The 20,365-nt window shown below is 32.7% G+C and overlaps 3 protein-coding genes across 5 annotated transcripts in view; 1 reads left to right on the forward strand and 2 right to left on the reverse strand.

Moving 5' to 3' along the window:
* Positions 1-20,365, reverse strand: part of Sou (Souji) — a 218,301-nt gene that overhangs the window by 26,781 nt on the left and 171,155 nt on the right. The window lies entirely within an intron of this gene.
* Gpat4 (Glycerol-3-phosphate acyltransferase 4) lies at positions 38-6,876 on the forward strand. 3 transcript variants are annotated; one of them, XM_064356376.1, is made up of 8 exons: positions 38-356; positions 1,610-1,861; positions 1,915-2,160; positions 4,983-5,219; positions 5,317-5,550; positions 5,785-5,900; positions 5,951-6,301; positions 6,348-6,876. In XM_064356376.1, exons 1-8 carry the CDS (start codon positions 204-206, stop codon positions 6,433-6,435), a joined length of 1,677 nt encoding a protein of 558 aa, XP_064212446.1. In that variant the 5' UTR covers positions 38-203; the 3' UTR covers positions 6,436-6,876. The 3 variants fall into 3 exon arrangements, with proteins under 3 accessions (XP_064212446.1, XP_008200643.1, XP_008200644.1); XM_008202421.3 differs by lacking the exon at positions 5,317-5,550 and having other exon boundaries at positions 39-356; XM_008202422.3 differs by lacking the exon at positions 4,983-5,219 and having other exon boundaries at positions 43-356.
* On the reverse strand, positions 6,774-7,638 carry mRpL43 (mitochondrial ribosomal protein L43). Its single transcript, XM_963924.4, has 3 exons — positions 7,406-7,638; positions 7,253-7,359; positions 6,774-7,205 (listed from the first exon to the last, which is right to left on the reverse strand). Exons 1-3 carry the CDS (start codon positions 7,540-7,542, stop codon positions 6,892-6,894), a joined length of 558 nt encoding a protein of 185 aa, XP_969017.2. The 5' UTR covers positions 7,543-7,638; the 3' UTR covers positions 6,774-6,891.

The raw sequence follows: 20,365 nt of genomic DNA on the forward strand, positions 1-20,365 counted from the left end.
AGTTAAACGTCAACTACGCATGTTTATTACTCCTCCTTCCTTTACTATCCCATTTCTAATTCAGTTACTTGATTACGAGACGAGTGATAAGAGCGTAGATGATATATATTTATTGTTATCAGCTTAATCATTCAGTATTTAGTGATACCATGTGCGTGTTGTGTCGTTAATGTGATTTTGTCAATTTAAATTTCGCTCTTACAATGGCTGGTATTTTATCCCTGGTTTGGTTTATCGGTTCCGTTTTAGTAACGCCGTTTTTGGTGATTTTATTATGTATTGTATTCCTTGCATCAATTGGAAAATCCTTAGGCGTTAGGAGACTTTATGTTAAACTTCTTTTAATCATATTTGAGGTAAGTGATAAGAATTTTTCCAGGAAGAATCATCACCGATCTGGGAACAAAATGCGTCACGAAGTCAGTGTTTTATGTTGTTATTCACGATGAATATTCAATTATTGGAAGCCAAGAGAAATCAAATGGACTTTGATTAAAGTGCAAGCACTGTCTTAGCTTTTTTCAAATATTTCAAGGTGGTTCCATCTGCAAGTCTTGTGCAAGTCACAATTTTCTGTTATTAATTTCGTAACAGGAATTTCAACTATGCAAATAAAATAAAGAAGTTTGCGTTTGATAAGTAGTTGGTATACACATCTCGTTTGTTTATTGGTGATTCCACCACGTGAAAATCATTTATTCCTTGTTGATAAATTTTATCCAACACGCCACGAACTGTGACCACTTAATGTTTAAAACGTGTTGATTTGTTATTCCCCAAATTGTAGACTGCAAAAACTGTTAATTTGAATAACCAGAAATGTTGAGATTTTTTCGTATTTATTCGCATTTATTTTTATCGTTAGCCTTAGATCAACTTCGACGACCTTGTCCTTGTAATGAATTCACGAAATGTTGCAGTTCGTCGTCTCTATTTTTGTCCTAAATGTTCCTTTCTTACTTTCTCCACTTCACAAACGCGTCCTTTTAAACTTTCTCCGGCATAAACTATGCTGATTTATGTTATCACTATCAGAGTAATAGTAACATTGTTTTTAAATTAGAAATACATTTTAAATAGGTTTTTATGCATGCTGTTGTCACCTAAAAACATTGTAAGCGCTGATAAATAATTAAGCCAGCGGAAACATTCCTTGTTATTTGAAATGTTTGTATTTTTTCCCTGTTATTGATTAAATGACTAGAAATTTTAATGTGAATCTCGATTCTTGCGTGTTTTATAATTTTCGGGTTCGCTAGGTCGCAATATTGTCTACAAGTAATAAAATAAATGATGGGACATGGTTCGAGGACGTGCACAAGTGTTTGAACAATGGGATAAATTTGCCATATTTTGAACCTTGATAAACAACGAATTACGAGTGGTTCAAAGTACAAAATAATTGTTTTTTAATAATTGCAACGATTGGTTTTGAGTTTGTAAACTAATTTATGAGTAATTATTACCCAAAAGTTTGACTAAGTAGGTTAGACCAAGGCTGGAGGAATTCCAAATAGATGGACTTTGATTTCTATTGAGTTTAATGCGTTTTGTGTCCTCTCAAGACAGAAATTAATGCCAAGGCTATAATTCAGCGTTTGTCTTCCAGTACGGTCGTGCAAACATTGAAACCGCTCAAAATCAAGCACACAGAAACGAAGACAGCGACGATGAAATCACTGCCCCCAACAACAACACCGCCAAAGACCAACTCATCAAACCGCCAAACGGAATCAAAAAACCCAACAATGGCTACGTGCCAAACGATAACTCGGTTATAAGCAGGGATGATAAACTGATCTTGTTGCCGGAACCTTTACAGAAAAAGGACGAAATAACTGGCGAAATAACCGAATCTAAGGTTTTTGACTCGATGAAAATAAATTTAATTTTATTACCGATTTCTCTCTTTAGGACGAATACAAGGAATATAATTTGAGCAGTATTTTTGATTATTTGAAGGCCGGCATGGAAGCCATCATCGAGGATCAAGTCACGTCGAGGTTTGAAGCTGAAGAATTGAAGAATTGGAATTTATTGATTCGAACGAATCGGAGATACGAATTTATTTCGTGGAAACTTACCGTGATATGGGTGTGCGGATTTTTCGTCAGATATTTCTTCCTGTTTCCGTTGCGTGTCACCATTTGCTTTTTTGGGGTACGTATCTTTTTGTCATTAGCTGCGAAAGTAATTATGATTTTGTGATAAAAACGGAAATGAGTCGGATATTGCGTTACAAACTGCTAGTTTTCAAACAACAAATTACGTAGAAAATGGTACATTTTCAGAACTTTGAACCAACTCACTTAATAATAGAGATTATAAACAGAATTAGCGGTAAAAATAGAATTTTTTGATAAAACAAATTTAAACAATTGATAAAAATAAACAACTGTTTCAAAATCGCATTATATAACAAAAAAAATTGTCTTAAACATTAGTGATCTTTTTTTATGGATTATGTGATTTTTTTAATGGTTGATGCTACAAACTAGCTAAAGAAAATACAAAAGTGAGTGTTCAGCATTCATTTTTTGACGTAAAACACGAGTGGTAACAATAAAATTGTTGTTCCTGATTCAGTTTATCAGTGAATTGTACTTTGTTCAAGATTGATCAAGAAAGATAAGGTTCTTACGTGCAAATAACCCGAAAGTACCCAGAATTTGTTTAGGATTTTTGTTTTATTTAAACATTTAAATTATTTGAAATAAATACACGGGAATTATATTTTCCGTTCATTAGTGCCACCATCGGATTAGTAAAAGCATCTTTTTTCTAGCTTTTATCTCTTTCTTTCTAGGTTTTTTATTTTCTGTTTCTTTTTCTAGCTTATTTTTTCCTTTAGACCTTTTTCTAGCACATTTTTTTGTATCTCTTCTCTTTTTTTTGTTTTTCTTACGGTTATAGCTCCTTTTTAGTTTATCTGTTTTTTAACTCTCGATTTTCTAGATTCTTATTTCTTTACTTCTTCTGTTCTCGTCTTTAGCTCTTTTTTCTCTAGATTTTTTCCTCTCTAGCTTATCTCTGTAGCTCTTCTCTTATAATAATATTTCTCTTCTGTTTTTCTCTTTTCATTACAGCTCTTCTTTTTTCTCTAGCTCTTTCATTTTTTCATTATTTCTTCTTTTTTCTAACTTCTCTCCTCGTTTTTAGCTCTTTTTTCTCTAGATTTTTTCTTCTCTAGCTTATCTCTGCTGTAGCTCTTCTCTGTTTTCTCTTTTATTCCAGCTCTTCTTTTTTCTCTAACTCCTCTATTTTTTTTTATTTCTTCTTTTTTCTAACTTTCGTCTCTGTCTTCCTAGTTTTTTTGTTCTCTAACTGTTTTATTTATGTTTGAGTTTAAAAGTTTGTTTTTGTCGGATATGAGAAACTTGCTTATTTAAAAAAGGGTTCCCATTATGAGACAGACAGTATGCGTTCTCAGTATGAAGCTTTTCATTTAGGGAACCAGGTTGAAGTTAACCAACCGCTTTACTGAGACATTTTTTATTGAAACTATAATATAAAATAAAAAATAAACAACAAACTTCCTAAAACAAATAGCAGTTTTTTGTAAAGCAAATTAACAATTTCTATCAAAATAAAAAATAACTGAAAACAAATTTAAAAATCCTTTGAGTTTTTATTTTCACAACAAAGGGCACAGAGGAACCTTTTTGGATTACATTTCTCCATATTGCGTCTGCACATATACAGGGTTGGGCAAAAGTATGGAACCAAGCATTTTGTGTCTAAACTATGTACTTCACGAAAAAACTAATTAGTACATCAACTACTTTAAAAATGTGATCATTTTTCAAGATTTTTTTTCGAAATTCCTTTTAGTTCTCGAATTATTAAAAAAATATTTTTTTTCCAAATGACATCCTACTACGGCAATTTTTTTGCTAAAAGGTTATACTTATTCAATAATATATTTTTTGAACCAGTGTTTTTTTTTAATAAATTATTAAAGTTGCGTCCAGAGCTCATTACGACGGTTTTCCGAATTTGATTTAATAATTTATTTTCAAAAAACCACTGATTTAAAAACAATATTATTGATTTAGAAGTAATTTCAAGAGCATAGTCTTTTACAAAAAAAAAATCGCCGTGGTAGGATGCCATTTGAAAAACAATTTTTTTTTGAATAACTCGAAAACGTAAAGGAATTTCGAAAAATATTATTCTTGAAAAATGATCACATTTTTAAAGTACCTTTGAAGTACTTATTGTTTTTTTCGTAAGGTACATAGTTTAGACACAAAAGCACTTGGTTCCATACTTTTGCCCAACCCCGTATGTAGACATTTCAGCGAGTTTTCTAGTGTCTCATATTAGCACTCGATGAAATTTTGTAGAGTTTTGAATTAATCGGAAGAAGTATAAAATATATCTCATAATAGGCTATTTTTATTTAATTTTTTGGGCATTTAACCACGTTTGGCCAAAAAGTCGGATAGAAAATGACATTATTTTGGCGTTTTTCATTTGTAAATAATTTGAAAAATCGTTAAAATTCCTAGCGCTTGGGACTTTAACCACAGTTTTGAAATCAAAACTCGATTATTTTTGGGATTTTTTAAGTCGGGACGAAAGATCAATAAATTGGATAAACAGTCGGCATGTTCGATCACAAATACAAATGGTGTTATATTTTTGCTTATTTAAATACTGTGCTTCTTCCAGTTATAAATTGGTATTTTCATTTAACATCACGTTACTAATAATAATTGTTACTACATTTTATTTCTTTTTAATAAGTTATTATTCTTTGTTTATTCATGAACGTTTTATTGTCTAATTTATCACTTAATAGTAATTTTATTAAATCAAACGAATCAATTAACTGGAAAATTGTGTAATCACAATCAAAATAAAAACATTAGAAATGAAATGTAAACAGTTTTTTATCAAATGAAGATTAAACGCTATAAAAAGCGAATAATTTAGTGTGGCAATCGATTCGCTATGTTTTAAATAAATATGTACAACAGTGCGTTTGGATGCTGGGCTCCACTCCGTTGTTGGGGGCCTTACCTGACAATTCCTTCAAGCGTTGGATCAACTCGAAAGCCTACATAATAGCCTTCCGTATTATGGCCCGTTCCCTAACTGGCGTAATTCGCATTCATAATAAGCAATACAGGCCAGCGAGGGGTTCCGTGTGTGTAGCCAATCACACCACCCCTTGCGACGTTGTTATTTTATCCACAGATAATTGTTACTCGTTGGTGAGTCGCAGGAGAAAATCATCCAGGGCTTCAATTTAGTCGTTTTGCTTTTTTGTCGCTTTATGTCCTTTATGTGTTTTGTGTTGTGGTTTTACAGGTGTGGTGGTTGACGCTGTGTACGGCCTTAGTTGGGTATGTGAAGGAGGGCAGTTTTAAACAAAAATTAAACAAGTACGTGTCAATTATGTGCTTTGGAATTTTGTCCAATGCGATATCGTCAGTCATTACGTATCATAACGAAGAGAATAAGCCGAAAAATGGGATCTGTGTCGCCAATCATACGTCGCCGATTGATGTACTTATATTGATGTGTGATAATTGTTATTCTTTGGTAGGTTGCCGCTTTGTTTGTGTGCGCGCTTACAGGTTGACCTCTATGTTATTGACTCGACCTTGGACCAGGGGTCAACAATCACCTCAATTTTCTGTGACTTGGGAATTAAGTTGGCTAATTTTCGACCGGTAATATTGTTAATATTGAACGATTGGTCAAAAAATAGAGGTTGGCCTGCGCTGCGTTTAGTCTGCAGTCCGGTTCCGTTTACATTTACTGGAATAATTGTAGATTGGTCAAAGTCACGGCGGTTTTTTGGGCATTTTGCAGCGAGCTTTAGCTCGCGCCTCTCCACATATCTGGTTTGAAAGATCCGAAGTTAGGGATCGCCACGCAGTTGCCAACAAGTGAGCCGCAGTTCAATTTTTTTAGATTTATTCTAATGTTGTTGCCTTAGGTTGAAAGAGCACGTGTCCAATCCGAAAAACCCCCCGATTTTGATATTCCCCGAGGGCACTTGTATCAACAACACGTCGGTAATGCAGTTCAAGAAAGGTAGTTTTGAAGTTGGTAGTGTTATCTATCCAGTGGCTATAAAATACGATCCACGATTCGGCGATGCTTTTTGGAACAGTAGTAAATACTCGATGATGCAATATTTGTACATGATGATGACCAGTTGGGCGATTGTTTGTGATGTCTGGTATTTACCCCCAATGCAGCAAGAAGAGGGCGAAAGTGCTATAGATTTTGCGAATCGAGTCAAAAGTGTGATAGCTAAGCAGGGCGGTTTGGTCGATCTAGTCTGGTAAGTGTCTTCATTTTTTTTAATTCTGGTCTTACGATATTGTTAGGGACGGCCAACTCAAACGCACAAAACCAAAGAAAGAATGGCGCGAACGGCAACAAGAAGAGTTCAGTAAACGACTTAAAATAGAATAGACCCTTGCAGTATCTTATTTTAATTCTGTTATTTTCATTTTTTTACACATCTAGTCTCATAATTTTTCAATTTGTTTCATCGTGATAGCGTAAGTAGAGTAATTTGGAGCAATTTTTTGGCCTAAATGTTATTTGTTTGGTGGCGCCCGTAATGGTCCGATTTGATGCTAAAGTCTTCAAGTTGCTCACATCAGTGTCAAAATTCATGTAAGAAATCGACAATATAATGAACTGTCTTTTTTTGTCCACAAAGCTTCTAAATGTTGTACAGTACTGGAAATGCATTTATTTGGAGAAGAGGCCTTTTCTAACTGTATAAAATGTATATTTGGCTACGATTTTTAGTAGTTTTAGTTTTAGTATTTATTACAGTGTAAATATAATTGTACATTATAGTTTTGTATTATTCCTTGTAATAAATACGGATTTACTTTTTTTCTACATACTTATTTGCAACTACTCCGCTCGTTTACCCTCCGGACTCCCTAAACTGCTTCTCTGGAACAACTCGAGGAGTTCCTCAGTTGCGGTCTTTGGTAAATGTTTAGGTCGTGACAGGTCTTGGTCAGGGAATTTCGCCAAATTCTCAGCTGGGTCCTTGAAAGTGTAAGGGGTCCAAGGTCCTTGGATGGAGGGGTGGTCCGTATGGAGCAGTTTCCGGTATCTGAAACCGGTTGTATTCCCTGACTGTGTTTTGATCAAATTCAACCATTTAATTATTTCTTCTTTCGCGAAGTTTCTGCAGTTGATGTATTGCTTATCGCCATTCACTACAAACACAAACTTAGCAAAATGGCAAATCAGTCGCAAACATTACAATATTCGGCTGAAATTACAGCAGTCCTGTGTCGTCTCGGTTTCAGATAAACCACAATTCCTGGATTGTTTTTGGCAAAATCAACTAGCCCAGACTCGATAAAATCTCTGAAAAAATATCGTCACATCCTAGAAGAGCCACAGGAAGGGGTACCTCATTCCTCTGCTCGAGCCGTTGTTTTTGCAAAACTTCAACACAACGCGTTGCAGCTGACACACGTAGCGCCCAACCCCATTCTGCGAAGGGGTCCTAATAAAGCCCGACTTGAGAAATAAGTGGCTGTTAGACATATTTTTCCTCAAAAACGTAAACTTTGTAAAGCACGAATTGAGGTTATGTCGTTATGTCACACTTGACACAAAGTTTGCGAAATTCGGGAATCGCGAAAATGTTCCTCTCATTACAACATTAAAATATATTATATTAGTAACAACAAAAAAGTTTGGGATTCAATTTTGGAGACAGTTACCTAGATCGGTGTCCCGTGTTTGCGTAATTTGTTTGTTTTTACTTTACTATTATGTAGGAATTCGTAATTGGGAGACATGTCGTCATCTTTCAAGTCGGTAAAGTAGAAGATTGTACCTTTTACCAGCCGTAGGAGGGCGCTGTCTGTTTCGCTCCAAAACGCATCAATAATTTGAAATTGTAATAATTTTTTTTAACTATTTCTAATTCGATTCGTTGTAAAACCAGTGGCTAGTGTTTTTTATTTGTTAATGCATAAAAGTAAAAAACACTCCACACCTTCACCTAGACACACTTTATCATCAAATTAAAAAAATTGGTGTGGATTTTTTTTTAATTTTATTATTTCATTTTCCATCCCATTATTTTAAATACGAAACAAAGACGCCAACGTTTATTATGGGGCACTTTCATTAAGCCGGGCGTCTCGTGGCCGCTTTAATTCATCAGTTTAATAATAAAGTGGATATGTGGCAACTTTTCAATGTGGAATAATAAAGGGCGGGTAGCAGCTATGAAAACGAGGATCGTGCCATTCACGCGTCGTCGGCCAAGCGGGACCGTATGAGGCCAACAGTCCTACATCACCGGAAGTTCCTATTAATTGATTTCGTCTTCATTAAAATTACTTTTTTTGCATTTGAAAACTCCAGTCTGTCACATTATTACTGCAAAGCCATTAATCGGACACTGACCCAACGTTGCGATTACCATATTATGCAAAAAATAGCGAAACAGATAACGACATAATTCGTGCTTTCACTATTATTGTCACTGGTGTAGGACAGGATGAACGAATCCGGCAGGAAGCAGCGTTTAATTAATTGCATAATTGCAGAAAATTACTCAATCCCAAAGGAAGACAACATTTTTACCGAAACCGTGTAACGAATGGAAATAATAACGCTTTGTTTCCTTAACAGGTTTTATGATTGACACATTAAATCACAATCGTTTCGCCGACGAGAAATTACGCAAATTTCTTATCTTTTGTATACACAGTAGGTGGTTTTAATAAAAGTGAGGAAAAGCGGGCGCCGAATGGTATCAGCAGGTTCATTTAAATTATATGGCATATGCTGGAAGGGAAGATTTCGGCATTAAATTTTCCACCTTCCCTTGATGAATTTTCACAATGTGAATAAAAAACGAATTAGGAAAGGATTTCAGCCCTAAAACAGTTTACAACCTTTCTATGCGAACAACTTAAAATTCATTATCTTTGTACACAGCAAAAGTTTTTTCCTGCGTGCGAATAAAACGAATAAATTTGTTTTCATCATAAAGTACCAGAGGCGCCACCTAAAATTTTTTACGCCCTCATAAAGTTAATGTATATTGCTTTCGAGCAGTAAATTGCATCAAAATCGGTTTTAAAAATAAAATTTTTATAGTCGTGTAATTTTCTTCCGGCCCTTGGCTCGTTTGTCAAGCCTTTACTGCAAATTCACAGTGACTAGGTGAAGAGCTAACTGAAAATTCACAAAACAAGCTTTATGTTTTCTTTCGACCAATAATAAACCCACATCAGGTAGATTAAACTTTACAAAAATTAAAGAAAACAAGTGTTTTTTTGACGTCAGTTTTCTTTTGATTTAAGCACCAAAGTGATGAATAATCCAAAAAATAACTCTTGTTTGTTAATAGCTTGCACATTTGTGGTTATTTTTCTAACTTTCTAGTTAGTCGTTGTTGCAGCTACTGAATATCGAAAAAGCCCATGTTCGATTATAAACACAAAATTTTGTTTAAGCAAGCCCAAAAATCTAATAATTATGTAAAAAATTACCTTATTTTGAACTCACTTATTTTGAGAAATTTGTTTTCATCGTTTTTTAATGTGAACTTGAGTTCATATCTTGGGAATATAAATACGGTCTTTCCGTCTAAACCCTACATTAGAAGTATTGAAAGTTCTGATAATAATATTTTTCTGAAAATTGGTGTGCAGCCATAACCCGCTGGGCCTTGTTGAATGAAAATATTTTCAAAATAGTGGCACTTATATTGTTATATTGAAAGTCGTTATCAACTTTCTTATTTTAAATAAAAGATTTGTTTTTTACTGCTTTTTTGCATTTCTCAAGTAACTTGAGAGGAGATTTTCAATAGCTTTCCCTATACCTAAATTTAGTAGTTTTCGAAATATTCAGGATGTTTTTTTTAATTTTTGAATTTGCACGTTTCTTTTCAAAAATAGATAATTCTGCCATTTTAGGGTTTTAGAAATCGTTTTTAGGAAATCAAAAAAGAAAGCCTATATCTTTTTTTCAGTGTGTTCAATATTAGAAAAAAGGTTTACAAACTCCAAATATTAACGTTATTTTTGGGCAACTTCTACAAGCTAAAAGTATTTTTTTCAATATGAATGCTCCAAATTTTGTTTCACTAAGTGGATGAAAATTTAATTATGTAACGATCTGTATTCCCTTTTTGTTGTCCTCAATTTTGTTGGTTTCCTTTGACACTGTCGCAACTTCTTTACTTGCGACTTGCGACTTGCAACAGATATTTTTGCAGTTTGAATGATAAATTCTGTTCAAAATTTTGCTGCCATTTTCGTTAAAACAAAATAAATTAATTAAATTAAGGGCTGATTTACAGAACGTTTTAATCGTAATTAACTTTCGGTAAACCGAGTCTTTATTTGATTTGAAAAACTTTGATTTCTTAGGTTTCCATGGCAACCTATGCAAAAAAACACAGAAAAGAATTTATCAAAGCCAAAAAAAAGTTCGTATAACTTGAAATAACGCGAAAATATAAATCATCGAAAGAGTTATATTATTTGGTTTAGTTTCTGTAATATCAATGAATCAAATTTAAACGTAGTTGAGATCAAAATTTTAATAAAGTATTATTAAACCACTGTTTGAAATTGAAAAATAATTACGTACAATCGTACAAAAGTGTAATCCTTTTATTGAACAAGATAATAAATAATAAACTAGTAAAAATGTCTTAAAAAAAGAAACCAAATTATTAATGTTGTCATCAAAAGCAAATTAAATCAAAATCCTGATCACAACAAAAAATTAGTCAATTGTCTAATATTATTATAAACTTATTACAATTAAAAGGGTTCAGAGTTTATGGGTTTATGATCGTTGTGACTGATGTTGTTTTGCTGATCGTCTTTGGAATTCGGAAAAAGTCTTTTTTTTATTTTACCACCATCAGCGGAACACTTCCTTCAAATTTGAATCAATAGTAATTATTATGACTATTATGAGTATTACCTATGCACTAAATGAACATGTTCGGCTTATTGTTATAAATACCTATTTAATAAAAGCAAGATTAATAATTATTACTAAATACTAACCATAATAATATTAATAAGTTATGTTACAACAAAATTATGTAAATGTATAAAGCATGTTCTTAATAAATTTTCCAAAATACGTTATGGTCTTATGTTGAACAGGAAAGCATTTACGTATTGACTTCTTGATTTCTTATTAATTAATAGACGAAAATTAACACGAAATATTATACCTGGACTGTATGTACTATAAAACATTTATGCACCTTAGAATGTAAATGCAATTATTATTAGGTGTAATTTCAATTTTCACAATTAATTTGAAAGGGTGTATTGATTTCAATGAAATTTAAAAGTTCTGAAATCTTTTTTGCAAATCTACGTAGGTAATACACAAGACATTTGTTTGTATTATCGTTGGAAAAGGTCATGATCATAAATTATGTTTGAAGTTTGACTCTAATTATTTGCGGTTACTTTTTATGTGGGGGTTGTAAATCTTCTTTTGCTCACTCGATTTTCGATTGCAAATAAGACTACTAAAGAGGTGTTATTTATAAACATTTTTTATCGGACTTGAAATTACCGGCTTAGACAACAATGATAATTTTTTTGTCGTTTTAAAAATTTGAAAAACCTCTTAAAATGGGTTTTCTAGAAATTCTCAATATTGTTCAAACTTTCTCTACCTTTATTACAGTTTGTAGGTAACCTATCGCAAATCTCTTTTAAATAAGAAAAAAATTTCTTTTACTCGATACCAAGTTTTTTAAAATATGTTTAGTAGTTTTTGAGGTACAAAAGTAGTCATTTACATTAGATCTGCTATAAGAGATTTAGCTCCGGACGGCTCTTAAACATAAGTATTGGGAATGTTAACACATCGTTGCAGAATTAAATTCTTTACTATTTAGAGAAATAAAAATTGTGGCATTTTATTATGAAGTTCTGCAAAGTTAATCTTAAAAATTTGGGGTTTGCTAACTTTATCCGAAAACGCCAGAGAAAGATCTAAACTTTCCCTTTCAAATAAACCAAAGAGGATTTCAAAACTTTTAAAAACGGCAGAGTTCTCGGTTTTTGAAGTCAAAGATAGAAATTCAAAAATTAAAAAAAAACTAAATATTTCAAGAACAACCAAATTTAGGTTTTCCAGAGTGCGGAAAACGAATTTTCTTGCACTGCGGTGTATTTTTACTTTGCAACAATGGCTAGGGACATTTAATAGGTTGGTATCGTTATTTATATAATTTTTTTACGATAAGTGACAGTCTTGTAAAATTTTTGATTTTTGATATGGTTCCTAACTTGTTTGTAATAATTCAGTCAATTCAAATTAGACAAAAATAAGGCGATTAGTGGAAAACATTCCTTGAGAGATGGATTTTTTAAAGCTTTCTTTACACTTGGGTAGACATATTTTAAAAGTACCCGAGGTTGGGGGGCGAGCTCGAGGAAGGGGGGGGCTAAAACTGTCTTTTTTGTTTTTTTGCTTATATCTTGGAAACGGTCATTCCTAGCAATTTTTATCTTCTTACCAAAATTAAAGTTGATAAAATTTCCCACAAAATGATCCTAGTCTTATTGTTGTAGGACTAACCGTAAGGAAGCTACTAGCTTTTGAAGTTTGGTGTCTACATGTCACTGGAAATAGTGTCTGTAAAGCTCCTTGCAACTAACCTAAGAGTGGAAAATAAAAGAGAAAAATACTTTCTTTCCTCGGGCTCTCCGTTGAAGGCCACAGTTCAGTATTTGAAGATGATCCAGAAGATATGATAGAATGAACTGTTGGACTCAATGCTTTCAGTTTATTATAAGATTTATTCAAAACATTTATATTAAATCATCTATTTATTAAAATTGTACTGAACAAGACTATAATTCAATTTTCAGTGTTTGAGACGAAGACGAAAATGTCTCCCCCTTTCTCCTTTAATAATGTGTTGGACCCAATAAATTCAGTTTATTGTCAGTTTTTTAAAACACAAGACATTTTTTTAAGCATATTTTTTTAAATGATTAATTCTTTCCAGCTCTGTAACTCGCTTATGGTTAGTCCTACAAGAAAAGTGCATATAACCATTTTGTACAAATTTGATCAGATTTAATTTTGGTAAGAAGATAAAAAATTGATAGGAGCAACAGTTTCCGCGATATAAGCAAAAATCCAAAAAAAGACTGCTTTAACCCCCTCTCCCTTCTCGAGCTCGCCCCTAAACCTCGGGGATTTTTGATATATGTCTACCCAAGTGTAAAGAAAGCTTAAAAAAACTCAAACACTCTAGAAAAATTTTCCACCGATTTGTCTAATTTGACTGGGTTATAAAACAATTTCCCACATTCGCACTTCATGCAGCACTCGCTCCGCTCGTACAGCAAACGAGGTATTTATGTGGGAAATTGCTTTCCAAACAAGTTCCAAACAATCGGAAATTTTAAAAGAACTATCAAAACTGTCAAAAAAAAAAACCGTTTCCATCTCAACAATAGCGATACCAACCTATTAAATGTCCCTAGCCATTGTTGCAAATTAAAAAACACCGCAGTTTTGGAAAGAAATAGCTATTTAAACGCTATAAGTACAAAAATTGATTAGGACCTAACGGATTATTGTTGTATACAAATTTTCAAAAGACTATCATTATTAGAACTTGTGGAACTTCCAATGTTTCTAATGTGGGATGTAACGGAACCTCCTGTATATTGGGAATTCCCAATACCGGAACTCTAGTGTGAACTTATCAGACGACGCTTCAAATAGATAATTAATTTCATATTTCATAGAAACTGTCATTAATTAAAAACATGTCAAAATTTCAAGTTTAAGTCCCCGAAATGTCCTCCTACAGCAAGCACACTGAAGATTCGCTGCCCAAAGTAATAATTTGCGGCATGACGGAGAACAACATGCCCAAACTGATAGTTTGCGATGAGAAGAAATTACAGGACGACAAAGTATGCACAGCTCAGTGTAGCCAGAAAAGTTCTCGTGAAAATGTGGCCCCGAATCTGTCCCAAAGACTCGTCAACATGCAGAAGCAGCTCGTGGCCGGAAACGCCGGTCTCACCGGAATGAGTCGCAAACTGGAATGCGACTTAATGCAGAAAAACCGAACGATTGAGAACTTGCAAAAGCAACTGTGCCAACTCCAGTGCGAAATGAACAACATTTCGAAACAGAACGCAATCCTCAACGAAAAAATCGAACAAGCGACTGGACACCAAAAGCCCGACGCGCAAATTCCGTGCGGGAAAAACTACGCCTGTTTGGAGAGTCGTCTAAACGAGTACACGGAAAACACGAAAGCTTTGGAAAAGCAGCTGTGCGAAATGGAAAGTCATGTCGAGGCGATGAAAAGCGCACTGACGACGGTGCAAGCGGAGAGGGCCAATTTGGAAAAGAGCAAAAATATTCTAATGCTGTGTCCGCCTCCGATGACTTGTCCGCGGCCAGTGTGCCCCAAACCGCGCCACTGCAGCTTCAAGGGGAGCATCTCCGACCAACAACTGGCCAATTTGGACAGTGGCGAAACGACGACTATTTTTAAGAAATTCTCGCAAATTTGGTCAAATAAATTGTGGTAAAGCGGTTGTGGTTTCATTGAGAGAGAAGGAGCAAGACACGCAGACAAATGTTAATTAATTTTCCATTTAAAGAGATTAGAGCCATCCATCAAGTTGTTCCGGCCGTATTGAGGGTTATTCGGATTTGTTATTGACACCCTTCTTTTGAAGGATTTTCTGCCATCATTGGCTGCACTCTGATGGAATGATTAACGCTGAAAAACACTGAATTGACACGTTATCACTAAACCATCTATTTTTAATTTCGAAACTGTGCCTCTTCCAATTTTTTTAATCTGTTGTGACAACGTTTGAATAGAATAATACACTGGGACAGTGTCGGATTGTGGGCAATAGAGCCCACCGGAAAATTCCCTGAAAGGGCCCAACAAAAAGTTTTTTATACAGGTGATTTTAAAAACGGTAGACGCTGTAGAAATTTTATTTCTGGACCGATTTTAAAAATTAAAACTAAAATAAAATCGCTTTAGACGTAGTAAGTTAATGCTTTAAATTTTTTCTAACTGTTTAGTATTTTTGGGCTATATTTATTCAACATTTTTATATTAAATTAGAACCTCTTCATAACCTGAAAGATTAATTTATTTAGTGCAAACATGTGCAATTTAATTTTTTACTAAAAATTTTAGTTAAAAAAATTAATAAAGTCGGATTAAATCTAATAATAGTACAGACTGATTCAGAATTATTGAGTCTGTTGGCAACACATTTGAAAGTATTTGTGCTCGTAATTTGCAACATTGCAACCGAATTCGATTTTTATAACCCCACAAGAATGTTAAATTGTTGTTAACTGGAAGCGTATTCCATTGGTATTCTTAAAAAATTAAGTCCACTGTTGCCAACAGACTCAGTATTTCTGGATCAGTCTGTATATTCAAAAATAAGTTTCACTTTCAAAAACGATTGGCGTTAGCCATGAGTTTTTTGAAAAAATGAGTGCTCAAGGTCTTATAAAACGAGTATTTTTACTATTTTTTGTAATTTGTCTCCTTTTTGCCGTTTTTAAACAAAAATTATTATTTTAGTCAATTGGTAGTCAGTTGGAAATATCTCAACTTTGAAAGTGAAAAATTGATTTAAAACAAGAGTTTGGATGACAATGCAGGTAATCTTGCATGAACGTCCCCGGAAATTTGTGAAATACAGTACAGAATTTGCCAACCTAAAAATTTTCGTAAAATGTTCCGTCAAATAATGACTATTATAACATCGCACTTGATAACGTTGAGTGCTTTAAGATGTCTATTAAAGCATCGAAATGGCGGCAAATTACAAAAAAGTTAAAAAATCTAGTTGCATGGTCTCAATAAAAATTATTGGCGTTAAAATATTCTTGGTACAAGTAAACTCGTTCTTTCAAATAAATATTTTAATTACTTAACAGATTGTTGCATGTATAGACGTTTTTTTATAAACAATTGTCAGTGTCAAAGTTAGAAAAAAAAATTGATGTATAGCATTAATTGAAGAAATTTATAAACAAGGTGTACTGCTCATCTTAAATTGGGATACGTAATGTTGATCTAATTTTTTATTTTTCCATTTTAAGGCAATACAAATCCGATTTTGACATTGACATTTGTTTATAAAAAAAAGGATAATACCAATATTTGAAAAAATATTGGTAATATTTTCTTTCATTTCATTTGCTGATTTTTGACATAACAATAATAATAACATTGTCTTATTTGATAGTTTTGATCTTAAAAATGAAAGTTGAATATAGCCAAGAATTTACTATGACATTTAGAAAATTCTTAAAACATCAGCTCATACTACATTAAAAACCATTTAATTCATTATTTTTTATTTTTGGAAATTGGGCAATTTAACCAACATTCTACAACGACTTCTGTTTTTTAAAATCAGCCTGTATAAGATATACATTCACGCGTACTATTATAAATACCTAAATCTTACACATTGTATTAAGTTTATTATTGTCTGAAGTTAATACCTTTTTTTGTGCAACATTTATTTAAATTAATCACAAAAATACGTTAGTTTATATCATTTTATTAGTTTATTATTGGTAACAATAAACGATTTTGGCTACACAGAAAATTGCTTAATGTGAGATCTCTAAATCAAAAATGTTTATAAGAAAATAAGTGACATTCCTAAGTTTATATCTTAAAAAAATTATTAGATAATGTACATACAACTAAAACAAAGTTTAAAAATCTAACACACCAAACGTTTATTTGAAAAACGTTTGGTGTGTCGGGTTTTAAACTTTGTTTTTGTTAATTTCGACTAAAAAAAGAAGTAGATAATGTACAAAAAATATTTTACATGAAATCTGTCACTAATAAAAAAATGTAAAGATATAAAAATAACCTGAAGATGGCGTTGATATTGTTAATCTTTTTGCCATAATCAAAACTTAAGTGTTTGGTCAATTTTTTTTGTACACTTCATTTTTACTAAAAATTAATTGCAAAAAAATTTTATTTCATAATTATTTCATTGTTATTTTTACTAGTTATTACTTTAATATCCTAAAGGTTAGAGTATTTCATATAAGAAACAAAATGAGCTATTCAACAATAAACAATACTACAGCCATCTATGAATTTAATTTAAAAATAAAACTTTACAACTAATTTGCTCAATGAAATTAGTGAGAAACTAGAGTATTAAATTTAAAACAAATAAGATTTTTTTAATGTCTTTAAAATGTCAATGTTTATACCTACAATATCGAAAAATAAAAAGCGATAACAAGTTTCGTTTATTGTCAAAATTATTTTCGTTAGTTATATCAGAAGAGAGTGAGAATAAATAGAAAATTATTATTGATATAATTTTTTAAAAAGTATTATTTTATTATAATGACAAACAAAAAATGACCAGGGGCCCAATCGGGCTGTAAATAAAATAAGTACATTAATTTTAACTGGTATTAAAACTCGTCAGGGCTAACAATTTTTCCTAATAACTTTCTTTTCAAAACGTTTTAGTTTTTGAGTTAAAATTATCTTAAACCTTACACAATTTTCTTAGACGCCACTGGAAACATACTTACCTAGGCGACAAGATTCTCGTTTTCAAGCAAGTTCATGAAAATTAAATTAAATTTATTATTACTTTTTTCTACTTTGGTTGCACAAATTGTTCATTGTGAAACTGAAAGCAGTTTCACAAAGAGAATTTTTGTGCAACTCTTTTTAATAAATTTTTAATTATTAATTTTTTGTCATTGTCACCACTGTAATTTAGTGTGTGATCTGTCAACAACGTCGTTTATTGATAAAGCCCGAATAATTAACAAAATTTAGAGAAAATAGTTTGAACAGATTTTGTTAAGTTAAACTAAACAAGACAAACAACAAAAACAGAAAGTAGAAGAAATAGTATATTACACTCGTTTTATAATTAATTATGACTCTCATCCTATTGGAGCACCCCTTCGTCGTGCTCCAAAACCATTCGTGCCACAATAGAACGTCTTATAAAACTTATAAAGTATAAATTTATACGGGGAAAAATGATTTTACAAAATGCGATTTTGAAAAAATGATAAATAGGAAAGTGTTAGTCTTGATGAGTTCTAGCACTGGTTAAAATTAATGTGCTTATTTCACTTACAGGCGGTTTCCTGGCGGCACAATCCGACAGTGCCTTGGGATAATCAGACGCGTTGCTTTTAGTCGCAATTAAAGATTTCGTTGAAGTATAGCGTGCCCTATCACAAACAGATGTAGGAAAGCATATAAAGCGAGCAATTCGTTATTCCATCAATTTATAACCAGTTCGTAAAACATTTAAATATATCGATGTAGAGACACGAAAGAAAACAGACAGGTGTAAGATAAGTTTTCGTTCCCTTAGCGTGCCCATAAATCGATATTGTTCAATTTTTAATAACGCAGCCTCGTGGAATTGTAATTATGGAGTTTTTGAATCGATGCTTTGAAACTTGTAAACTAAAATAGTGCATGTAATTGGTGTTCCAATTTCGGCTAATTTATTGGAATAATATTTTGCCAAGACATTTATTTAAGATCCTGCGGGTGGTGTGACTAACGAGCAAACTTGGCAACAGGTTCGTTTACATTTCCAATCATGTAAAAATACAGAAATGTGTAATTCATAATCCTCGAAACTGAAATAATTTTCGGCTAATAAATTTATAATACGGCATGACGGTTCAATACCTGGATTAATATGACTGCAACAGTTGACGTCACAGTCTCATGGGAGGTTTTATTAAAACTGAAATAAATATTCACTGGATATCGTATTATAAATTTAAATTTATCCCGGCAGACACTTCGCTTGGGTCGCCATTGATTTTTTCAATTATTTTTGGCTCTGCTTAAAAATTTACACAAATCGACAAAGAACTCAATTTTAGAGTTTTAGTTATAGGTCACTGCAATTAGCGAATTAATTATTCAACTCATTACAATTTCATTCGTTTTAATGCCCACACAAGTGAAAAATTGCTGGTACACCCTGTAATAACAACAAATAATTTTAGCTGAAAATAATTTGCAAATTCTAGTACAGCATTATTAAACTGATATTAATCACTTCGTGTATAATTTTTTTGTATAATACAACATTCATAAATTAAATTATTAATTACATTAAAAGGCCCCAATGTGCGCTTTATTGATGTGAATTCTGGTAAACAGACATACAATTATTTTTTAAATTTAATTATTTGATTTTATTGTTATTCGATTAATGAATAATAAACGAAATTTACTGCGAAGCGTTTTTTATTCCAACCGACCAATCAACGAGAAATTTGAAAAATAACCAAGATAAATAACCAAAATAATCTTGTTTCAAAGATTATTAACAATTTAGAGAAAGGGTTTTCTTTCGTATGAAACGTGGCTCAGTAATGGATTATTTATCGATGATTTGTAAGTACAGCGTCGCCTTTTGAATCGCAATCCTTCTCTCAGCGCTGCTTTAAAGAGCAGCCATAGAATAGTGTCCGAGATAAATTCTAAACTTGTTCAGGATTTCCCTCGGGACCTACAAACCAATCTGGCTTCTCGCGACTATTGTTTCTTGGAAATTCATTCGGCGAGCGGTGAATTGTTTAAAAAATGTGAATTTTTAATTTGGTGTTAATCAGGCAACCAATTATACACATGGTGAAGGAAGTTCGCTTGAGTGGCTGCACGTTGAAATTTCCTGGTGCGATTCGTTGCAAGCAACTTTGTTATTTATTTTTATGATGGCCATAATGTCGTAAAGTTTGGGTGAAGTCCTCGGGACGTGTATGGTGTGTAATATTAATGAGATGCCATCAGTTACAAATTACCTATGGCAGTCGTGATATTAACGTCGGATTGCCATTATTATCTAATGACATTTTAATGTACATCTGTATCATTTATTTCCGCCCGGCAGGAAGACGGGAATAAAGTTATCCCAATTAATTAAGAAATATTGTTTCAAGGAATAGTTGTTAAATTTATAGCCTTTCATGTTTGACATCTTAAATGTTAGTCATCTTTAATAAGAGATGAATGCCGTCTATTTCATCCAGCAACTTCACTCAGCTTGATGGTGCACAGTCAGGTGGACATTAATTTTACGTCTAACTGTACAATTTAATCACTGACGTGGATTATTTCACCCAACTTTATTTCCTTATCTCAACGATTGATATTTTTATTTTGGTCGCCGTTTGATAGCTGCTATTAGTTAAAATCGATGCCGTCCAACCATGGCAACCACTACTCAATACAGACCGAAGTTAAATCAATAATATTCATATCAAAGTCATGAAACGGTGACTCTACTTCGTATTATTGTCATTTGTG

This window comes from Tribolium castaneum, chromosome 4 (assembly GCF_031307605.1).
Source record: "Tribolium castaneum strain GA2 chromosome 4, icTriCast1.1, whole genome shotgun sequence".
Classification (NCBI taxonomy): Eukaryota; Metazoa; Arthropoda; class Insecta; order Coleoptera; family Tenebrionidae; genus Tribolium; species Tribolium castaneum.

Bases quoted from the DNA above. Each gene is read 5' to 3' on its own strand.
- mRpL43 (XM_963924.4), bottom strand. From the start codon at position 7,542: ATGTCTAACAGCCACTTATTTCTCAAGTCGGGCTTTATTAGGACCCCT. The intron at 7,360-7,405 runs GTACCCCTTCCT...ATATTTTTTCAG, and splicing joins GGCTCGAGCAGAGGAATGAG to AGATTTTATCGAGTCTGGGC. The intron at 7,206-7,252 runs GTAATGTTTGCG...TTGTGTTTGTAG, and splicing joins TGTAATTTCAGCCGAATATT to TGAATGGCGATAAGCAATAC.
- Gpat4 (XM_064356376.1), top strand. From the start codon at position 204: ATGGCTGGTATTTTATCCCTGGTTTGGTTTATCGGTTCCGTTTTAGTA. The intron at 357-1,609 runs GTAAGTGATAAG...TTTGTCTTCCAG, and splicing joins TTCTTTTAATCATATTTGAG to TACGGTCGTGCAAACATTGA. The intron at 1,862-1,914 runs GTTTTTGACTCG...TTCTCTCTTTAG, and splicing joins GCGAAATAACCGAATCTAAG to GACGAATACAAGGAATATAA.